The 23103-nt window shown below is 38.3% G+C and overlaps 2 protein-coding genes across 17 annotated transcripts in view; one reads left to right on the forward strand and one right to left on the reverse strand.

Annotated features, from left to right (window-relative positions):
• Nucleotides 1-19522, reverse strand: part of LARP4 (La ribonucleoprotein 4) — a 97834-nt gene extending 78312 nt beyond the window's left edge. For 4 of the 14 annotated variants that reach the window (XM_058308243.2, XM_058308241.2, XM_058308239.2 and 1 more), the window contains exon 1: nt 18274-18486. In XM_058308243.2, the coding sequence (XP_058164226.1) occupies nt 18274-18291 (18 nt within the window). In that variant the 5' untranslated portion in view covers nt 18292-18486. Of the gene's footprint in view, nt 1-18085; nt 18534-19427 lie in introns of those variants that run through there. The other 10 variants (XM_058308237.2, XM_058308238.2, XM_058308242.2 and 7 more) reach the window with 10 other exon arrangements.
• A 1979-nt stretch (nt 19523-21501) lies between these two features.
• The window catches only part of FAM186A (family with sequence similarity 186 member A), a 114350-nt gene continuing 112748 nt past the window's right edge, over nt 21502-23103 (forward strand). For 2 of the 3 annotated variants that reach the window (XM_058308247.2, XM_058308248.1), the window contains exon 1: nt 21502-21800. In XM_058308247.2, coding sequence (XP_058164230.1) covers nt 21609-21800 — 192 coding nt within the window. In that variant the 5' untranslated portion in view covers nt 21502-21608. The remainder of the gene's footprint in view (nt 21801-23103) is intronic. The other variant, XM_058308249.2, reaches the window with a different exon arrangement.

The following is a 23103-nucleotide window of genomic DNA, read 5'->3' on the forward strand; positions in this document are numbered from 1 at the left end:
GGACTGCTACATGGTTTGCCCTGAGAGCCAGCAATGAGCTTTCTCAATCATGCTCCCTACTGCCCTGGGCTGGCTGCTGAGGAGGCAGAGGGAGGGTGTGGCTTGCCAAGGGAGGAGAATAGCTTCTGAGAAAGTTTGTGAGGCCTAGCCAGGCATTAGGACATTTCTTCTGTACCCCCTGCCCCCTGCCCAAAGAGTTACACTGAATGCTTCCACCCCTAGCATCTGGGGTCTGAACCGAGTATCTGCCAAAGAGCACCATCTGCTGGCCAGACCAGAAGAGTGCATAAGAAGTGAAAAATAAAGGAGGCAAGCAGGTGCCTTTACTGTCACCCTACCCAAGGCCCTTGAATAAATCCAAACAGACCTACCTACTCCAAGACATGTAATATTCAGCATGCCCAATGCCAAAGATAAAGAAAAAATTCTAAAAGCAGCAAGGGTGAAAATCACATAAAAGGCAAATTCAGTAAGATTAAGTATGGACTTCTCTTCAGAAACCATGGCAACAAGAAGGCAGTGTTGATATAATTAAGGTACTGAAAGATAAAAACTGCCATTCTTTATCTGGCAAAACTGTCCTTCAAATATGACAGTGAGTTTAAAATATTCACAAATAAACAGACACTAGGAGAGTTTATAAACAAGAATCCAGCACTGCAGGAAACACTAAAGGGAATACTGCAGCCAGAAAAGACAAGTCAAGAGGGAGAGACTTGGAGGTGGGTGTAGAAGTGAAGAAAGGGTAACCAAAAGGTAAAAAGATTGACAAAAATAAGATATGACATATGAAAGCCAAAGGACAAAATGGCTGAAATAAGTAATGCCTTTACAGTAATAACATTGAATGCTAATGGATTAAACTCCCCAATCAAAAGACATTGGCTGACAGAATGGATAAGAAAACATGAGCTATCCATCCGCTATCTGCAGGAAACTCACCTTAGAAGCAAGGATGCAAAGAGACTGAAACTGTTAGGTTGGAAAAATATATTTCACGCAAACGGTAACCAAGAGGGGAGGGCTAGCTATACTGGTGTCAGACAAAACAGACTTTTAACGTAAAAAGTGGTAAGAAATGCAGAAGGCCATTATATATTAATAAAAGGGACAATCAATCAGAAAAAAGTAAAGGTAATAAATATATGCACTTAACTAGGGTACCCCAAAATACGAGGCAAACTCTGGCAAAACTAAAGGGAGAAATAGACATCTCTATAATAATGGTTGGAGATTACAACATGCCACTCACATCAATAGATAGAACTAGACAGAAGGTCAACAAGAAAACAGAGAACTTGAATATGATAAATGAGCTAGACCTGACAGACATATACAGATTTTGCACCCCAAATCAGCAGGTTATACATTTTTCCAAAGTGCTCATGGATCTTTCTCCAGGATAAACTACATGTTGGGCCACAACACAGTTCTCAATAAATTTAAGAAGACTGAAATTATACAACCTAAATAAAACTGGACAAATTCCTAGAAATACATAAACAACCTACACTGACTCTACAAGAAATACAGGAACTCAATAAACCAATCATATTCAAAGAGATTGAATGAGTCATCAAAAATCTCCCAACAAAGAAAAGTGCAAAACCAGATGGCCTCACATATGAATTCTATTAAGCATTTGGAGAATTAGCAAAAAATTGACACTGCCTCCCATCGTGAGGAGCTAGATGCCACAAGCCCAGCAGATGCTGTAGCCCATGGGGAGTGGATGTAGCTCAGGCTGTTGAGCACTTGCCTCTCATGCAGGAGGTCCCAGGTTTGGTTCCCGGGGCCTTCTGGAGAAGGTGAGCAAACAATGAGCAGACAGATGAGTGAACTGTTGGCAGGGGAGCGAATTATAAAGAAAATAAAAAAATAAATCTTAAAAAAAATTATTCTTGTGGGGATGTGTCAATGTGGGAGTGATATATTAAATAATATACCATACAGCATGGCTTTAGTAAGGGGTCTTTGGTTTTCAAGTGACTGGCAAAAGGGTCTGTGGAACAAAAAAGGCTAAGAACCTCTGTATTAAAAGAATATACAGCACAATCAAGTGGGTTAATTCCTGGTATCCAAGAGTGGTTCAACATAAAATAAAACATTAACAAATTGAAGGGGAAAAAAACCACATGATCATCTCAACTGATGCAGAAAAAGTATCTGACAAAATCCAGCATCCTTTCCTGATAAAAGCCCTTCAAAAGATAGGTATAGAAGGCAAGCTACTCAACATAATAAAGGACATATATAAAAAACCCATAAGGAAGCAGACTTGGCCCAGTGGTTAGGGCGTCCGTCTACAACATGGGAGGTCCGCGGTTCAAACCCCGGGCCTCCCTGACCCATGTGGAGTTGGCCCACGCGCAGTGCTGATGTGTGCAAGGAGTGCCGTGCCATGCAGAGGTGCCCCCCGTGTAGGGGAGCCCCATGTGCAGGGAGTGCATCCTGTAAGGAGAGATGGCCAGCGCAAAAGAAAGTTCAGCCTGCCCAGGAATGGCGCTACACACACGGAGAGCTGACAGAACAAGATGATGCAACAAAAAAGAAACACAGATTCCCGTGCCGCTGACAACAACAGAGGCGGGCAAAGAAGAACATGCAGCAAATAGACACAGAGAACAGACAACTGGGGGCGGGGAGAGGGGAGGGGAGAGAAATTTAAAAAATAAAAAATAAAAAAACTTAAAAACCCATAGTCAATATCATACACAATGGGGAGACACTGAAATTTTCCCCTCTAAGATCAGTAAAAAGACAAGGATACCCACTGTTATTCAACATTATGCTAGAAGTTCTAGCTAGAGCAATTAGACAAAGAAATAAAGGCACCAAAATTGAAAAAGAGGAAGTAAAACTCTCACTATTTGCAGATGACTTTATCTTTTTTAAAAAAAGATTTATTTCTCTCCCCTTCCCTTCCCACCCGTTGTCTGTTCTCTGTGTCTATTTGCTGTGTTGTGCTTTTGTCCGCTCCGCTTCTGATGTTGTCAGGGGCACAGGGATCTGTGTTTCTTTTTGTTGCATCATATTGTTGTGTCAGTTCTCTGTGTGGGCCTACCACATGGAGGTCCCTGGTTGGGTTCCTGGTGTCCCCTAAAGAAGACGGCAAGCCGGCATGACGAACAGGCACTGCAAGCTGACACAAGATGACGCAACAAGAGACACAAGACGAAATACACGTCTCCTAAAGAAATGAAGACGATGGTCACAGCAAGTGTAAACAATGAAGGGGTGGGGAGAAATAAATAAAATAAATCTTTAAAAAAAGATAAATCTTTTTAATAAATCTTTAAAAATGAAACTTAAAAAAAAAAAGAATATACCAAAATATCTACAACAAAGCTTTTAGAGCTAATAAATGAGTTCAACAAAGTGGCAGGATACAAAATCAACATGCAAAAATCAGTAGCATTTCTATACACTAGTAATGAGCAAGCTGAGGAGGAATCAAGGAAAAAATTCTATTTACAATAGCAACAGAAAGATTCAAACATTTAGGAATTAATCTATCCAAGAATGTAAAGGATCTATATTCAGAAAACTAAAAGGCACTACTAAAAGAAATCAAGACAGACCTAAACAAATGAAAGGGCATTCCATGTTCACGGATTGGAAGACTAAACATCACGAACTTGTCAATTCTACCCAAATTGATTTACAGATTCAAAGCCATAGAAATATAAATTCCAAGAGCCTACTTTACAGAAATAGAAAAGCCAATTACCAAATTTATTTGGAAGTGAACAGAGTCCCAAACAGCGCAAAACATCCTGAAAAAGAAAAGTGAAGCTGGAGGTCTCATGCTTCCTGACCCTGAAGTGAATTACAAAGCTACAGTGGTCAACACAGCATGGTATTGGCGTAGAGAGAGATACATTGATCATTGGAATCAAACTGAGAGTTCAAAAATGGACCAGCACCTCTACAGTCAACTGATTTTTGATAAGCCTACCAACTCTACTTTTCTGGGACAGAACAGTCTTTTCAACAAATGGTGCTGGGAGACCTGGATACACATAATCAGAATAATGAAAGAGGACCTCTATTTCACTGCCTATATAAGTATCAACTCAAAAGGGAGCAAAGACTTAAACATAAGAGACAGTTCCTTAAACTCCTAGACAGTTCCTAAACTCCTATGTGGTATCTACAAGACCTTTTAGTGGGTGGGAGTCTCTTAAACCTTACAAAATCAACTAAAGAAAAAATGGATAAATGGGACCTCCTCAAAATTAAACACTTCTGCACTTCAAAGGACTTTGTGAAGAGGATAAAAAAGTAGCCTACTTTACTGGGAAGAAATATTTGGAAATCACACATCTGACTGCGGTCTATTATATCCATGGCATTAAAGATCCTACAACTCAACAAAAAAAAGACATGTGACCCAATTTTTAAAATGGGCAAAAGACCTGAATAGGCATTTTTCTAAAGAAGAAATACAAATGGTAAAAACACACATACACACGAAAAAATGTTCAACATCACTGGCTTTTAGGGAAATGCAAATCAAAGCCACAATGAGATATCATTTCACACCTACTAGAATGGCTACTATTAACAAAACAGAAAACTGCAAGCATTGGAGAGGATGTGGAGAGATAGGAACACTTACTGCTGGTGGGAATGGAAGTCTGTGTGGTGTTTCTTTTGCATCATCTTGCTGCGTCAGCTCTCTGCGTTGGCCAGCACTCCACATGGGCCGGCACTCTATGTGGGCCAGCTGGCCACACAGGTCAGCTTGCCTTTACCAGGAGGCGCTGGGTATCAAACCCCGGACCTAGTCGGAAGCCCAACTGCTTAAGCCACATCAGCTTTCCAGTGTGGTGTTTCTTAAGGAAGTTAGATATCTATCATGTGACCTGGCAATACTGCTACTAGGTATACACCCAGAAGTACAGAGCAGTGACACAAAAAGACATCTGCACACTGATGTCCATAATGACATTCACAACAGCCAAAAGACAGAAACAACAAAAGATAGAAGAGGTGTCCATCAACTGACCAATGGTAAGCAAACTGTAGTATATACACAAAATGGAATATTATTCAACTAAGAAGAAATGAAGTTGTGGAGCATATGACAATGTGAATGAACCTGGAATGAAGCAAGCCAGGCACGAAAGGACAAATTATTGTATGATTCCACTACTATGAAATACAGTGAGCAAACCCATGGAGTTAATAGCTAGAATATAACACAACAGAGAAAAGACTGTGGTTAGAGAATGGAAAGCTGAGTTTTAATCTGTGCAGAACTGGGGAAAAAAAAAAAAAGTTGGAATGGTGAAATCACATCATAGGCTTTGTAATCAGTAGCGCTAACATATGAGTGGGATAACGGTCTGTTTTTCTTTTTCTTTTTCTTGGAGTAATAAAAAGGCTCTAATATTGATTGTACTGATTATACACTTTAATTATATGGTTTATGAACAAAAAATGGGGGGGTTTGAGGGTTAAAATACACCAAATGTAAGACAAAGACTATACTTAGTAGTAATATTTTCATGATGCTCTTTCATAATTTGTTACAAATGTTTCACAACAATGCAAGGTGTTTGTGATGGGTGATGTATGGGAGCCCTGTATGATGACATGCATGTTTATTTTGTAAATTTACAACTTTTACTGTACACTTATTGTTTATGTATGTTCATGTATGAATGATAAACTTCAATAAATTGTTTTTAAAGTAAAAAAGATTTGAAAGTGTTAATTAACAATTTTTGCTAGGCCACAGGATCTTGTGTAATCTTGCTAATTTCATCTCTGAGTTGTTACAAAGCAGTTTGTTTGCTTAAAAGTCTTCCCATCCACTCCAATTAAAATGTTCTATGTATTGGTTCCATAGAAATTACTGTTAGAGGAGAGTTCCATTACAGAAAAAGTATCAGTAAATATTTTAATATTAAGTATGCAGCTACGTAGAATATGCTTTTGCTCTTTAAAAAAAAAAACTGTATGCATGTATAATATAGTCAAAACAGTCAAAGTGATTCAGGATAAAATTAAACAGTTCATTGTAAAACTGGTACAATTAGCCTTGTTCAATCATATTGTATGCGTGTGTGTTCATACAATGAAATTTCTACAAGTGGCACTGCTGAGTAAAAAATAAAAAATAGGGAAGCAGATGTGGCTCAGGCAACTGGGGCTCCCACCTACCACAAAGGAGATTGCTGGTTTGGATCCCAGTACCCCCCTAAAGAAGACAGCAAGCTGGCATGTTAGGCAGGCGCGGCAAGCTGACACAACAAGAGACACAAGAAAAAACATGAGAGACAACAAAGCAGGGAGCAGATGTTCTCGGTGTCTCCTAAAGAAGACAGCGAGCCGACACAACCATTAGCGACACAACCATTAGCGCAGCAAGCTGACTCAACAAGATGACTGCAATGAGAGATGGGGGGAGGAAAAACAGAATGACAAAAACAACAAAGCAGGGAGCGGTGGTGGCTCAAGCGGTTAGGCACCTCCCTCCCACATCAGAGGTCCTGGGTTCAGCTTCCAGTGCCTCCTAAAGAAATAAGGACCTAAAGAAATAAGAAAGATGAACAGACACAGCAAGTGAAAAACAACAAAGGTGTGGGGAGAAATAAATTTAAAAAAATATATATAAAATAAATGAAAAAAAATTTTAAATGGGAAAGAAACATTGTAAAAGACAAAGAAATCGTTTACAATAAGCTGAAGGAAAATAAAGCAAGTTACTATTGACCTATAATGATTCAATTTTATGAAAACAAAGCACTGCACTGAAAAGACTACAGAGAATAGAAAAGAATAAAAATCCAATGTTATCATTAGTTACCTCCAAACAGCAGCGTTTTTAATGTTCATTTTTGTACTTTTCTGTATTTTTCTAAATTAATATCTATTACTTTACAACCAGGAAATGTAAAACAAAACATCTAACATCCAAAGGCATATCAAATGGGAAAATTATTCTTAGCAAGTGACATAAAGGACTATTGGATTTAAGAAAAAAGCTTATGGAGAGCCTACTGATTAACAACAAAGGCACGAACAAGTAAAAATACAATTCACAGCAAGGAGTACACAAAAAGCAAATCAGCATAGAAAAAAATGTTCAATCTCATAAGCCATTGAAGAAAGGAAAATAAATCAATTATTTCATTTTAACCAATACAGTGAATTTTTAAGAATAAGAATATCTGATGCTGACAAAGATGCAATAAATTGGGCACTTGTAAAAACTGGATTAACCTTTTGAAAAGCAATTTGTTGGTACTGATACTAGCTTTAAAATGTTCACCTACTACAGTGAGTTTTAGCCTAAGGGCTTTATACACAACAATTATTCAAGATAAAGGAAAACTGGAAACTGAAAATATTCATCAACAAAAGCTGCTATTTTTCAAGAACAAGTGGTCGTTAAAATGACACTACATTAGTGAATCTGACAAGTTTAACAAAGTCTAATTTTCTCTGCTTAAGTTCTAGATTAACTAAGTTTGATTCATCTTTTGACTAAGATTTAATAAAGATCTCTATCACAATCTTTATCTCTTCCATTGAAGAATTAAAAGCCCTTTTGGTTACACAGTTAATTATACCAAATACTAAAGTACACAGTCCCAGTGCATGCTGAAACTGTGAACATACATACAGTGCAAGCACAGATACTCTTATTAAATAACCACAAATGGGAAGCAGATATGGCTCAAGCGATTGAGCTCCCACATGAGAGGTTCCAGGTTTGGTTCTCGATGTCTCCTGAAGAAGACAAGCAAGACAGAGAGCTGGCAAGATGGGCTGGTATGGCGAAATGACGTAACAAGATGACACAGCAAGGAGAGACAAAAAGGAAACACAGGGAAGTGGACGTGACTCAACTGATAAAGCATCTGCCTACCATATGGAGGGTGCAGGGTTCGATCCCCAACACCTCCTGACCCGTGAGGTGAGGGGCCAAGCACAATGCTGCAGTGCACAAGGAGTGCCGTGCCACTCAGGGGCGTCCCCACGTAGGAGAGCCCCACACGTAAGGAGTATGCCTCGCAAGGAGAGCTGTCCCAAGCGAAAAAAAATTTCCAGAAATGGGCCACACACAAGGAGAGCTGATGCAGCAAGATGATATAACAAAAAAGAGATGGAGTTTCCCAGTGCCAGATAATGCAAGCAGACGCAGAAGAACACACAGTGAATGGACAAAGAAAGCAGACAATGGGGGGAAAGGGGAAAGAAATAAATAAAAAATAATAATAAAAAAGAGGAAACACAATGAGAGACATAATAAAGCAGGGAGAGGAGGTGGCTCAAGCGATTGAGTGCCTCTCTCCCTCACGGGTGGTACCAGGTTCAGTTGCCAGTGCCTCCTAAAGAGAAGACAAGCAGACAAAGAGAGCACAAAGTAAATGGACACAGAAAGCAGAAGTAAGCACAAAACAACAAGGGGGGAAGGGGAATAAATAAAAATAAAATCTTAAAAAAAAAATTCAAACAGCCAAACTGCAAGTCCACAAAATTGACATATCAACCACCATCTCTATATTTAAGCAATATGTTTTCTCTTAATAACCCAAAAGCAGTCCCCGTAATTTCAGAGCCATCCAATCTTTTGTCCATTTTATGCCAATTCCTATCTGAGAGATATAAAAGGAAAAAAGGGAAACAATTCCCTGGGAAAACGATATATGTCATAATAGACAGCAGTTTTAAGATAATGTAAAAGAACCAAGAGTTAGGAGAAAGTCACCATTAAGTATGATGAAACTATCTCTTTGTTCATAATCTTGTATTTTATTTACCTATTTACTATCAAAAACAGAAATCTCATGCCACTTAACCCCTTAAATGCTGAAAAGCAGAAATAAAGTGTACAAATTTATTTGCCCCATGGCTGATCATCCAGGTTTATGTTTTACATCTTCAGTATTTAAAAAAAAAGAAAAGAAAGCCTGACACCTCTTCCAGCATGTTAACCAGATGTTTAGGGGTACTGTATGGCAAGTAAAAATAAAAAGTGGGAATTTTTCATTTATTCTGACAAATAATAACTCACATTTACAGAGGGGAACAGAAGTAGCTCAAGTGGTTGAGCACCTGCTTCCCATTAAGAGGTCTTGGGTTTGAGCCCCAGTACCTCCTAAAAAAACAAACAAGTGGGAAAAAAACACCCTCATTTAAGAAACAATTTGTCTTCATAACAATTTCAGTTAAGTCCTATTATCACACACATTTTAAAGAGAAGGGGAAAAGTAGTTACTTTATCTGATGAAAGTAACCTGCCTAAGTTCTTACAGCTAATAAAACAGTACCAGGATTTGAACCTAGGTAGTCTGGAGTCCATGCTCCTTGGCTGGTACACTACAGCTGCCTTAGAGAAAACTTTAAGATGAGTTACATGCTACATAATAAGTAATGAAGCTTCTCTCCAAGCCAAATGGTCCCTGGCTCCAGTTTTACCCAGAGTAGCTAATGATCCAGAAGAAATAGATACAGAAAATAGCTCCCCACAGTAGAAGTCAAGATCTTCAATGATTTCAAAAGGCCAAAGTATATATAATTTTCAGTTAACAACAAAAAAAGGTAGTATTTATGGTAGCTAATACAGTAAAATTCATTCTTCATTTTGTCTGCAAGTTCCAAAATGGCAGTGACCTCGTCTATGGCTTATTGCTCTCTCTAGCACACAGAAGGCCAACAATACAATAAAATTTGAATGAATCATCCAATGAATGCTAGATCAACGTTTCCAAAACTTTAATATGCATACATATCACCTAGGAATCTTGATAAAATGGGGATTCTAATTCAGTAGTTCAGAGATAGGGTGAGAGAGTAGGCATTCTACAAAGCCCCAGGGTAAAAGAGCTTGCTGCTGGTTTGGGGATCACACTTTGTACAGCAAGGTAAACAGACCCCTCCTAGGTCATTTCCCCCAAGCTTTCCAAGTTGTCAAGCAAGAACCAGGATTCCTCACTGAAGAAGAAAACCTGAAGTTTATTCCTCGATAAAGCTATTGCTGGTGGTCCTCTAGTACCAAAGGGAAAGACAGGATTTATATCTCAGAATATCCCCCAAATTCCCACAACCTCAGTCAGACAGAATCTGGTGATTATTTGGAAAAAAAAAACAAACGGAGGCCTTTATAGATTAGTGGCTCTTAAACTTTTGGGGGTCATGGACTACTTTGAAAATACAATCAAAGTTACAGACTTTCTCCTTGAAAGATATATATGAGATTCATGAACCCCTTTATTAAAGATTAAGAACCCTATTAACAGATATGCAGCATTTAAATAATTAAGAATGTACAGTCCCTCAAAATACTGACCCACTTTTTCAAACCGTTCATCTGATAAAGCCAATGGATAACTATACAAATCAACCCAAAAATGCTTCAAACATCAAATTTATCAATGTTTTTGTTAATCCTTTTCAGGATGAGGCATTTTTAAAAATTTCTAGTATATATAGTCAAGTCAGCAAACCCTCTGTTACACTCAAATGTAAATGACCAAAAAAGTGAGATGAAAACTTCTCTTATACACATATATGAAGGCAGTAGCTCACATTTATATAGTACCCAGAGTACATACTCTTAAACACTCTTTTATACAATCTTGTATATAAATGTGTATTATCACTGTTACTTGATCACAACCCTTTCTTCCTTCCCCCAACTCAAAAGGCCAGAACAATCCTATTTCCCTTACTTTGCTCAACTGCAACTTTTTGCCCTATATATTTACACTTCCCATATCCAATTCAATAACAAGATACTTTAGTACCAATTTATATACACTGTGTTGCTTTGCTAATATGGGGGGAAAACACACCAATAAACTCCTGCCAATATACAATAAATCCCTGATCCCTCTTGAAAATTTAAACTTTATCATCAAACAAGGACATTTTTGAGAATAAAAGAGGGTGTGACACCTGTCTCAGAATACAGGGGTAAACCATTCAATGTCTAGGGCAAAAAGGAAGGTATGGTTACCTGTTAAGCAGTCTGCAGCATCTGAAAGTGTGAAATACTGGCCGACTATGTGGTACACAAACACTGGACAACTTCTGACTTTTCTGTCTTAATGAAGAAAATCCCTTTCTATCCCCTCATAATATACATACCTAACAGTACTTAATGCCTCATTTTGGAGTTTGGCTTTATGCCTGCAGTTCATATCCCACCTCTAGTAACATTCATCTAAAGTACTCCTCTGTCTATGGTTTAGAGCCAGTCATTTATAATTAGATTATTTTCTGAACTGAAGGTTGGTTCAAGTTGTCTGACAAGGGCATAGGGAAGAGAGCAAACAGGAATATGTGATATTTAGTTTCTTCTGCTTACATTTACCTACAGTTTTACTTTAGAAAAATTATTTTTCAAAAAAGCAAATGTTAAGTGCGTGTTTGCATTTTATCATTTGTATTCCTTTGAATCTTGCATATAAATGTGTATTTTAATATACTGTAATCTTCATTCTTGTTTTGACAAAAAGTATACTCTTAAACAAAAAAAATTTAAGTATGGTAATTAACTTTACTTGTCCAAAATCACAATAAATTAGTTATAGGCTGGGATTAGAATTCAAGAAGTTACACATCTCTTAAATTAGTGCTATTCCCACAGTAATTTTTGCAATTCAGTGTTATAATTACACAATTTCAATTAAAATTTTCTGAAATATTTATTATACAAAACCACACATTTCAATTGGTTTTGAAAAGGAAATACTTAGGGATTACTATGTACCAAACAATTTATATCACAATAAGAGTTGTGAGGATTAAATGATAGTGTATATAGAGCCCTTAGAATGTAGTCAAGGCATAAACACCGCAAACACAACTTAGCTGTCAGAAGAAATTGTAATTCTCAAATTACAGAGAGGAACTTGAGGATCAGAAAAGTCTCTTGCCTCAGAAGTCATATAGCTAACATGTGAAGCTCAGATTCCAAAATTCTTACAGAAAGTCATAATGCACAATAAAAAACGTTTACAATGTTTTCAAGATCGCAAACCTGCCTTGAATATTAAAATTAAGGAAAACAAAGCCTAAGCAAAGAATATGCAAAAGATAATTAAAAATGCTAAAAACACTATCAGAGCCTAAGCGTCTATTTTCACTTAAGGATATTCAAAGATGAGGTAAGAAACTTTTTAAAAAATAATTTCACAATGATAGCTGGAAGACTGAAAACTTAACTTCCTCTTCTTTCCATTCTCCTGCAGTAGCAGACTCAGACCCTATTTCTAACAATAGGATCAAAACCTTTCTTTTAAAGTTCCAAGTAGGAGGCCAAAATAATGGATTTGAAATGTTTAATGTCGAACATTAAGTTATCACTTCCATTAGTTGGGTTAATATGAGGCTAGCAGATAACCCAACCAAATGCAAAAAGCTGTATATCAGTATTTCCAGTTATTGATTTTTCACAAAGTAATAACTTGAAGCACCAGGGCGGTACTTTTACATCTTTATGTTCACTTCTGAGAATTTTATTCCACATTTTACACACTTTTAAATAATTCCTACTTCATTTTCAGTCCATCATCTCTACCATCTGGCAATGTTTTTATTCATATTTAAATTCAGCATCCAGCTCCAATAAATTTTCCAAGATCAAGTTGTTCAAAAGTTGCTAAGCTAGTCATTTATTCATAACTCTTCTTGGCAATCATTTCACAATTCATTTATGCATTTTCTTCCTTCAAATTATTTTTTAAAAATTCATTTTCAGTCAGCGATATCTAATTATCTAATAACTTCATAAATACATGATTATTCAAACTAATAGGAATAAACTGAGTACTAAGGGTAAACAGCACAGTATTTTCTATGACACATTAAGGAAAAATTATTTAGACATATACCCCACACTTATTTCAGAGTCAAAGACTAACCTAAAATTTAAAATGTTATCATCTTAAAAAAACCTTTAAAATTATTGTAAAAATTATATAAAGGCTATCAAAGCATATGAGGGGAGTCAAAGTCACTGGTACACAAATGAGTGGTTAGTAGTAGTCAATTTTCAAAGAAAAATTCAAATAGACACATAAACTCAATTTTAATAGTCGTTAAAACACTGCCAAGCAACTAGAGCAGGCATACTTGGCTAAAAATATCAGAGGAGGAAAAGGATCTGAAAAATGAACAAAACGTTAACAACAAAAAACATGAAAAAGTTTAAAACTGTCCCCTTGTTGCTCAAAAACTTAAACTCACCAGCAGCCACATGGAAAGAGCACACTACTGTTTCAAAAATCACAGAATAGGGAAGTGGATGTGGCTCAAGTGATAAGAGATTCCGCCTACCATACGGGAGGACCTCGGTTCAATCCCTGGGGTCCCCTGGTGAAAAAAGAAGAACAGAAAGTGTGCCTGCAGGGCAAGCAGGTGACCCTGCAAGTGCACGCATGGTAAGCCAGTGCCCTGTGCAAGTGAGTCATGCAGTAAGATGATAACGCATCAAAAGAAGAGACAAGGGGAAAGTCAAGGTGAAGTGCAGCAGAAACCAGGAACTGAGGTGGCGCAATTGACAGGGAATCTATCTCCCCATCAGAGGTCTCCAGGATGGAATCCCGGTGAATTCTAGAGAGAAAATGAGAAGACAAGACAACATGGGCAGCAAAAGCAGCAGAGTAGGAGGAGGGGAAAGAGGGAAAATAAGTAAATAAATCTTTTAATCTATGTGGGATCTAAGCCCCCTCTCCATATAGAGGTGGAGCGGACATCACCAACCCAGGGTCCACAAGATGGAGGAATAAAATATGGATTAGAGTGAACTTACTGGTATTCTACTAATAAAACTATTGTGACTAGTAATGGAAGAAACTGTAGCATTTATCTGGAGAAAGTGGCCACAGCAGTTGCTGAGGGCTGGGAGAGGGAAGAAGAGATGAGATGTGGGGCCATTTTTGGGACTTGGAGTTGTCCTAAATGATATTGCAGGGACAGATGCTGGACATTATATATCCTGCCATAACCTACTGAATGTATTGGGGGAAAGTGTAAACTACAATGTAAATTATAATTCATGTGGTGCAGCAGTGCTCCAAAATGTGTTCACCAAATGCAATTAATGTGGGAGCAGTGTGTGTGTGTGGGGGGGGGAGATGGGGTATGCAGTATGTGGAAACCTCTTTTTTTTCCCTAAAGATTGATTTATTTATTTCTCTCCCCTTCTCCCCCAGTTGTCTGCTCTCTGTGTCCATTCACTGTGTGTTGTTCTGTGACCGCTTCCATCCTTATCAGCAGCACAGAGAATCTGTGTTTCTTTTTGTTGCATCATCTTGTGTCAGCTCTCCGTGTGTGCGGCACCATTCCTAGGCAGGCTGCCCTTTCTTTTGCACTGGGCAGCTCTCCTTCCGGGGCGCACTCCTTGTGTGTGGGGTTCTTCGACGCAGGGGACACCCCTGCGTGGCAGGGCACTCCTTGTGCGCATCAGCACTGCGCGTGGACCAGCTCCACACAGGTAGGTCAAGGAACCCCGGGGTTTGAATGGCGGACCTCCCATGTGGTAGTCGGATGCCCTATCTATTGGGCCAAGTACACTTTCCTCTTGTATTTTTTAATGTAACAATTTTTTGTGATCTATGTACCTTAAGAAGATACAATTTAATATTAAAAAATTCCTATTGTTTAAGCCAAAAAAAAATTAAAAAAAAAAACAAACAAAAACCCACAGCATATGCTGTGAAGGAATTTAAGCTGAAGCATGTTTGACAACTTTGTGAATTAGCCAAGCTTTTTAAAAAATGTCTCCCACAGAGCCACACATTTGTTTGTAGCTCCATCAAAAAACAGGTGAGAAAAAAATAAGAAGCTGAAGTCATATGGGCCTTGTCTGCAAGATCATATTTTTTAAAATTACATCTAAATATTACTTAAAATAGGTTTCCTTGCCTACCTGTAGATTTCTACTGCAGTACAATTAGGTGGTTCAGAGTTCTATTTCCAGCTTAAACATTTACTAACTCTAGAATCATAGCAAGTTTATGTTTCATTATTTCTAAAATGTGATAATAATGGTACCTATCTCAAAAAAGATTGTGAGGGAAACGGACTTCGGCCCAGTGGTTAGGGCGTCCGTCTACCATATGGGAGGTCCGCGGTTCAAACCCCGGGCCTCCTTGACCCGTGTGGAGCTGGCCCATGCGCAGTGCTGATGCGCGCAAGGAGTGCCGTGCCACGCAAGGGTGTCCCCCGCGTGGGGGAGCCCCACGCGCAAGGAGTGCGCCTGTGAGGAGAGCCGCCCAGTGTGAAAAGAAAGAGCAGCCTGCCCAGGAATGGCGCCGCCCACACTTCCTGTGCCGCTGACGACAACAGAAGCGGACAAAGAAACAAGACACAGCAAATAGATACCAAGAACAGACAACCAGGGGAGGGGGGGAAATTAAATAAATAAATAAATCTTAAAAAAAAAAAAATTGTGAGGCTTCTGTGCATGTCTATATATGCATACATGCAAAAGCACTTACCATACCAGACACACAGGAAGCACAACACGTATATACCAATATTACTTTACTATTCTTATCATTACCATTATTTATCCCACTAATTCCAATTATAAACTAACTTAAGCTAGAGTCTCTCCAGAAAAATACACCTAAGTACAAGATTTTGAACACAAGTGCAGAGGACTCATGGATTCCATGTAAGTCCTGGCAAAGATGATCCACAAGCAACTTAGATTAGGAAGAGTTTCTTAACCTCCTTTGTGCTGTAGACCTCTTTGGTAGTCCACACCTCTTTGTGAGTCCAATAAATGCATGGAATAATGTTTTTAAATATTTAAAATACATAAAATCACAAAGTAAACCAATTATATTGAAATACAATTATCAAAATATTTTTAAATTTCTATTCAAATAAGCAGGCTTCTTTATTAATGCATTGAAGAACAAGATGTTTATACATTAACAGCATAGAATCATGAGCATAAGCAATATTTCAAGGTATCACCAATAACTAATGTGATATAAAAATATCTGTGATTTTTCTTGGTAACAAAGTCAGAGACACTTTGTTGCCTACACGAAAATTAAAGAAATACGGGAGTTCAATTAGAGGCTAGTGAAAACAAAATGTAAATTTTTATTCTCAACCAAGTTCAGACTTCCTGAATTCTGTCCAGGGACCCACATTAAGAACTCTTGCCTTGAGAGGAAGTTGGAAAATAAGTTTGGAGCCAGAGCTTTCTGTACATGAAGTCAGACTTCAGACTTTAGACCCCACATTATTTACATCTGTATGACCTTAGACATCTCACTCCTGAGCTTTAGTTTCCTCATTCGGAATTTCTATTTCATGAGGTTATAAGGACCAAATACTAGTTAGCAAAATGCGCAAAATGCCAAAGACCCATGTGTTATGTGGACTGATCATTTGGTTGATTTTAATACCATATATTCAGCCTCAAATATTTAATGACATTGTTCATTTTTCAATAAAACTTATTACTTAAGAAAAAATCACTCAGTATTAACATCAAAAATACACTGAATCACAAATAAAATTAATGGAATATTAACTTTAAATAACAGCTCAGTGAAAGAAGTGGTAAAGTTTAACTGGAAAATCAGAAAGGCCTGCAGTGCTAAAAGTCTATCCATAATTTGGCTAAATACCAATTCCACTATTTTCCTAGCTGTGGAATTTTAGGTAAATTACCTAACCTCTAACAAACGTTGCAATGTTGTTTCACAGAAAGGACAGGACCTCGCTTAAACATAATAAATTGGGGCTATTATTCAAGTTCATATTTTAACAAAGCCAAAGGAATCAAGTTGGAACTCAAAAGTTCATTCTGGAATTCATGTTATAATCAAACTTCACAATCTTTGTTTTGCCATGCAAAACACATACACTTAAAATCTGCCGCATTTGCATGGCATAATATTCGAAAAATAAACTGGCACTGTCTAAAATCATATCTCATTTCTCACTGGACGGAAGACAACGATGATAAACAGTAAACAGTGGGTTGAGTAATTTTAAATCTTTTCACCATTTACTCAAAATGTTTCAATGAATGTTGATGATGAAGGTTGGACATACTCTTAAGGTACCGGTGTCCTTTTTAAAATCTAACTTAGACTTCCTATTTATCAACAATACACTGTATGGTTTAGTTAAAAAAAAAAAAAAGTTAAAAGTATTTATTTACTTTATGCCAGGAACATTTTAGAGTAAGAGCCCCACACGCCAATAAAATCTGCCACAGATAGGACTGGGATCCCCCAATCCATTATAAAACCTGTAAATTCCTTCCCTCGTTGTAAAGATTCTTTTTAAGGGCATAGTTAACAAGTGCCAAGGGGCGAAGTTGCAGCTTTGCTGGTTTGACGTTTTCACAATGCAAGAACAATATGATCTGGAATCTGCTCAAAGCATTGGCCAGGCAGTCAGCTGATGCTCACTGCACACAAGTGAAAAACAGAAATAAATTAAAAACTTCGTATTTGTGTTATCCACTACCTTTAAAACTAAAATAAGCCAACAGCAGATTTTCCAGTGAAAAGCAATAAATATTTCAATTGTTCAAATAACAATACCATAAAAAACTTTTTTCCCGAACTAAGTTTCTTTCATTCTTGTTATTTTCCTTGTAAAGGGCTTTTATCGGTTCATGAAACCAACCCCTCATCACGAAGCCACTACCTGACTAACTTTACAAAAGGTCAAAGCGGTGCCTTTCAAAGCTTAAAAACCCTATCGGTTTCTTGTTCACCGTCACTCGCTTTCCACCCACAGAATGTTCCAGAGAACTAGAGACAGGGACGAAATAAAATCTGGTGGAGGCAGCTTTTAAAAAGGTTTTCAATTTTCTTTTCGGAACACTAGCACCAAATTTCACCTTCCTCCCTCCGCAGCCCCACGTGTTGCTCGCCTCCCTCCCAGAGGGCCCCGCGAAGCCCCGCTTCGCCCCCCAGAACGCGCCCACCTGATTACCCTTTTCTCCGCAGACTCCGCCCCTCGCCCCCTCCCCCGCCTATTTGCCTCCATATGGGACACTTTCCCCCTCCTCTGCTCCCCCAGCCGTACCAGACAAACCCTCAATTCCCCACCCTCGATTTCCCCCGACTTCGGCCCTCACCTCCCACAGCTTCCTAAAGTGCTGTGAGAACGCACGATGGAACTTGCAGGCCCGCACGGCCCAGGTGCTGTGTCAGCCTATCCGCCGGTTCCGCGGCGTGTACGGCCTGGTAAGTCACATGGCGAAGGGACCTGCCGGCGCCTCCACACTTCTGCTCTCCTCAGAGCAGGTCGAGATCACCAACTCACCTCCACAAAGAGCAACATATCTTCCTCCGTTCGGCCCAATCGTTTCCGCCGCTGCGACTCTAACTGGCTCACAGGCCCGAGCCCCAATAACTAGGATAAGGACACTCGCCTTGCCCCTCCACCCGACAGTGAACCCGGCTCCTCCCCCGCCGTCAGCCGCTGCGGCCTGACCCGCCCAATCCCACCTCCCTTGAAACAGCAACTGTTTCCGGCGCTAAAGACAATTACTTCCGGGAGAAGAGAAAGCCCTCCGCGCACTCAGCCTTGGCGCTACCTTTTCCAGTAGCAGTATGGAATGTGCGATCATCCGTCCTGGGGGGAGGCGATCAGAGGAAGGTACCATTCTGTGCCCCGGGGGTGCATAAACGTCAACGCACTTTATCCCTTGCCAGAAAAATACTACCACAGCCCTAACAATTCCGCTTTTCCACAGTTCAAAATCTAGCTCTGTTAAAAAGCCAACTTAATGCCAAGTGTGTTGGAAAAACGCCCAACCTTGCCAAAAAGGTGGCAGAAAAAAAAGTAAATTACTAAATATATTAATAATAGCTATTGGATATTAAATGCCTACTACGTGTCCAGCACTATTCTAAGCATTTTATGTGAATTCATCTTAAGACAATCCTATGCAATAAATACTATTATTAACCCCCATTTCATAATAGAAGAAGCCCTCAAGGAAGGTGGGTTTGCCCTTGCACACAACTTTAAAGAACTTTGCTACCATATTCACTTGAATTCACTTGAATCATACCTGCATTTTTTGCTTAATAATTCCTAAACTGGACTACCTTTTCATTGATTTTGTCATCAAGTGTGGTGCAATAAAAACAATTTTTAAAATTATCTTTACAATTATGTTATCAGCATTATTTAATAGGATGGATCCCTCCAATACCATTCCCAGTTCTATATCCTAGTTCAGACTCTCATATTTTGGAATAATCATGTTTTAATCCTTCTTAGGGATATTTACATTCTATTCTTTCAAAAATTGTCCTAAGTTAAAAGTTTCATTTTCACCACATCACTGATACATGCATTCAAGACCTCCCATTCTCATCCTATGCACTCCCTCTTTCTTTACCTGAATTAAACCACTCTCTTTTCTCACTCGACCCAAATTGCTGATACTTGTATTCATTACCACTCACCTCCAAAGCCATGGCTCAAGATGTCTTCCCTATCTGGAATGCCTTCATTTGTCAATCAACCTTCTCTCTCCATCAGGTTTTTCCAAAGACTCTGCTTCCCACAGATGTCTTATTCATGTCGCTTGATTGCACTTGATAATTGTATTCTATGTTAAATTATTTTCATTGTCATTTTCTTTTTTTTCCCGTTTTTAGCTTCTTTACAGGAACCCTATCATATATTCTTCACAATTTAGGATAATGGCAACCTCATAGTAGTGTCTCAACAAATGCTTGTCAAATTGAAAGGGATTGAGAGGGATTTAAAAGTTTACTTTAAAAATCTTCATTTCTGGTTCCTGATGAATTCCATGCTGAATGAAAAACACGAGAGAGAGTGCAAGGGTGGTAGTTTAGTCGACAAGCATTTAGGCTGCTTTGTGAATGCCTCCCGTTATAAGAAATATAAGGAAATCAAAAGAAATAAAAGGATCTCACAACCTAATAACAATGTACATAAATGAGTTAATTGATAAGTCAAGACATGCTGGATAATGATGGCTATTTTAACTGAACTTCATCTTTATAAAAATACCTATTTCTCCTCAATTATGGTTCTTTGAGATTACGGACTTCCGTGAGTAAATAGAGTTAATTATGATTTACAGGAAAAGAAGGGTCATCTTTTATGATGGGAGTGGCAGCTAACAATCAAAGAAAACATTCTGGGGTCTTGAAAAGTTTCCATGAGGAAAGGAATCTGAGACTATAATAGATACCCAAATTTTAGATATTTCCTGAGGCAAATATTAAAAAAGAAAAATAGATTACAGCATCTAGTTTGGAGAAGTCGTGAACTAGTGGACAAATAGTAAATAAATTTCAATGAGATAAATATTATTATAGAAATTTTACAAAGTGCCTTGGGAACACAAAGGAGAGAGTAACTTTGACAATGAAATCGTTAGAGAAGGGAAAATATTTAATTTGCTCTCTATATATCGATTGATATTTTTTAAAGCCTTCTGCTTTATGGTCCCTCGCATCCCTTTCTCTGAAGGACTAAAACATAAATTGTTTAACTTAAGTTTACAACAAGGACTCAACATAAGTTCTTGTAAAGAACATTCACTATTTGTATAACATTTAAAACCTATAAAATGATTCTATATGTTTATGAATACATGCACATACAGTAAAACTATATTAACATGCTCTAGACAAATGTATCAAATTAATGCTTGCTCCGAAAGGAACAGAGGAGAAGAACCTGAGGAGGAAAAGAGGGCTTCAGCTTTGTCTCTAGTGCTTTATTTTATTTAAAGATATCTGAAGCAAATATGACAAAATGTTAATATTTGTTCATTCTAGGCAGTGGGCACATAACTATTTGCTATAATATTTTCTGTACATTTTCATATTGTTTAAGAGCCAATAAAACCATGCGGCCCTTTCGTTGTTCCAGTCTCCTAAACCCTTTCACCTCCTCTGCAATCAAAGGAATTGCTCAAAGATCCCTCCTGGTTACAGTTAGAAAGCAGCCTCTAGCATTCCCTTCAATTTTCTTAGCCAACTACCGGACTTCCAAGACTTCTTCCGTAAGGTTCCTTGAAAAAATAAGTAACTCAGCACTGCAAAGAGTGTGGTCTTCGTCCAAACAATATTTTCCAAGTTACTACAAGCCTAGGAAAAGTTAAGGGGCAGCTGAGAAAGTTCTAACACAATTATTCCATTACAGGTTTAAAAATACTTAGGCAAAACCCCAGGAAGAGAAGAATCAGGCGTTACTTTTGATATACTGCATCTTGAATTCTACTACCTAGATTTTTAAGCTCATTGAAGCAGGGCTATACCTTCTATTTCTTTTAGCGTTCCTGTTGGCTATTCTTTCCTAACCCCCCTCCCCCCTTCACCCTTCTATGATCACAGCTCATGGAATGTGTAGTGTACTTAGTATGCTTAGTTCTCTGCATATAGTAAGCGCTCTTTAATTAAAATGTTTGAGTCAGTGATAATGTCACAATGGGTCTATTATGGCACCACCAGGACTGGAATTCCATGATTAGCAACCAGTCAGTGGCAGGGTAAGCTACAATCTCTGGGAGCAGAAAGACATCGAGCTTCCTAGTGGAAACCTTTATTAACGGTTGTCTATATTCTGTGAAAAAGAAGAAATAAAAGAAAATCGCCCAAGTGTTCAAAATGTTTATCAAAATGCAAAGTGAGACAGAGAGTGAATCTGAATCAGAAAAAGAAGCTGAAGATGCTACCACCAAACCAAGAGAGTCCAGAAACGCCTCTGATAGTTCGCCAAAGTCTAAGCTCCAGACTCCATTTGCAGTAAAGGCTGTCATCACTAAGATTAAGCAAGCACAGCTGTGTAGAGCCAGAGAGGTAGGTAGTGAATCAGAAATTTACAGATTTTTTAAATTTTACTTTCCATGCCCAGCTACATTTTCCTTAGAACTCCCTTTATTTTCATGATATTTGATTGTTTCAGGTAGCTTTGACTTTTTTTTTAAAGATTTATTTTATTTATCCTGTCCCCCCACCTGTGCTCGCTGTCTGCTGTCTGTGTCCCTTCACTACGTATTCTTCTGCGTCTGCTTGTCTTCTCATCTTCTCTTTAGGAGACTCCAAGAATCAATCCTGGGACCTCCAACATAGGAGAGAAGCATTCAATCGTTTGTTGTGTCTCTCATTGTCTTTCCTCTGTGTCTCTTTTTTGTTGCGTCATCTTGTTGTGTCAGCTTGCAGGTGAGCCAGCTCACCACGGTGCGGGCCAGCTCGCCTTCACCAGGAGGCCTCAGGAACCGAACCTGGCACCCCTTATATGGTAGACAGGAGCCCAATCACTTAAGCCACATCCGTTTCCCAATAACTTTGACTTTAAATGACAATTTCACTGGACTCTGTGGAAACCTGGCCTACCTAATATAAATATGAAATAATTCATGTTCCAAGTTGGTATTAATTTCTTTCACTTTCATATCAGAATTGATCATTCAGGGCATTTAAGAGATAAATCACATGTCCTACTGAGAGATTGGGATAGAAAGTAAAATTAAACTCCAAAGCTAATACTAATATCTAATTTTAGCCAATAGTTTTCATTTGTTCCCTACTGAAATTTTATCAAATAGCTGTCGAAAAGAAGGAACTTAGGTTGCTTTGAATTCTATCTCCTTTTATTTCTCAGCACCTAATAGGAAAGGGATTTATTGGCCAAGAAAAATTGAAGAGCTTAAGCAAAGAGCTTAAGTAATTCAACCAACGGACTCCAAATAATTTAGTCTATACTGTATTCTTTTCTTAGTCAGAATACAGCAAAACCAGTCAGGCTAGAAGTACTGAAAAAGGGAAAATTCTATCCTCTAATTCAGGAGTGCTAAATATTGATACTTTTTCACTCTCCACACAGACTTACCCTGCTCCAACTCCCCAAAACTAGCAACAATAACGCAGTGTTGTTTTTTAATGCCTTTACTGAGGTATAATTGACATATGTTTTTTAAAGTATACAAATTAATTAATATATATGTATATATATATATACAAGCACACCCATGAAACCTTCACCACAATCAATATAATGAACTTCTTCCATCATCTCCAAAACTTTCTTCATGTCCCTTAATAATCCCTCATTTCTCTATTCCTCAAATCCTCCCTGACTTCCCAATTCCTAACCAACCTG

The sequence above is a fragment of the Dasypus novemcinctus genome, chromosome 12, assembly GCF_030445035.2.
Source record: "Dasypus novemcinctus isolate mDasNov1 chromosome 12, mDasNov1.1.hap2, whole genome shotgun sequence".
Classification (NCBI taxonomy): domain Eukaryota; kingdom Metazoa; phylum Chordata; class Mammalia; order Cingulata; family Dasypodidae; genus Dasypus; species Dasypus novemcinctus.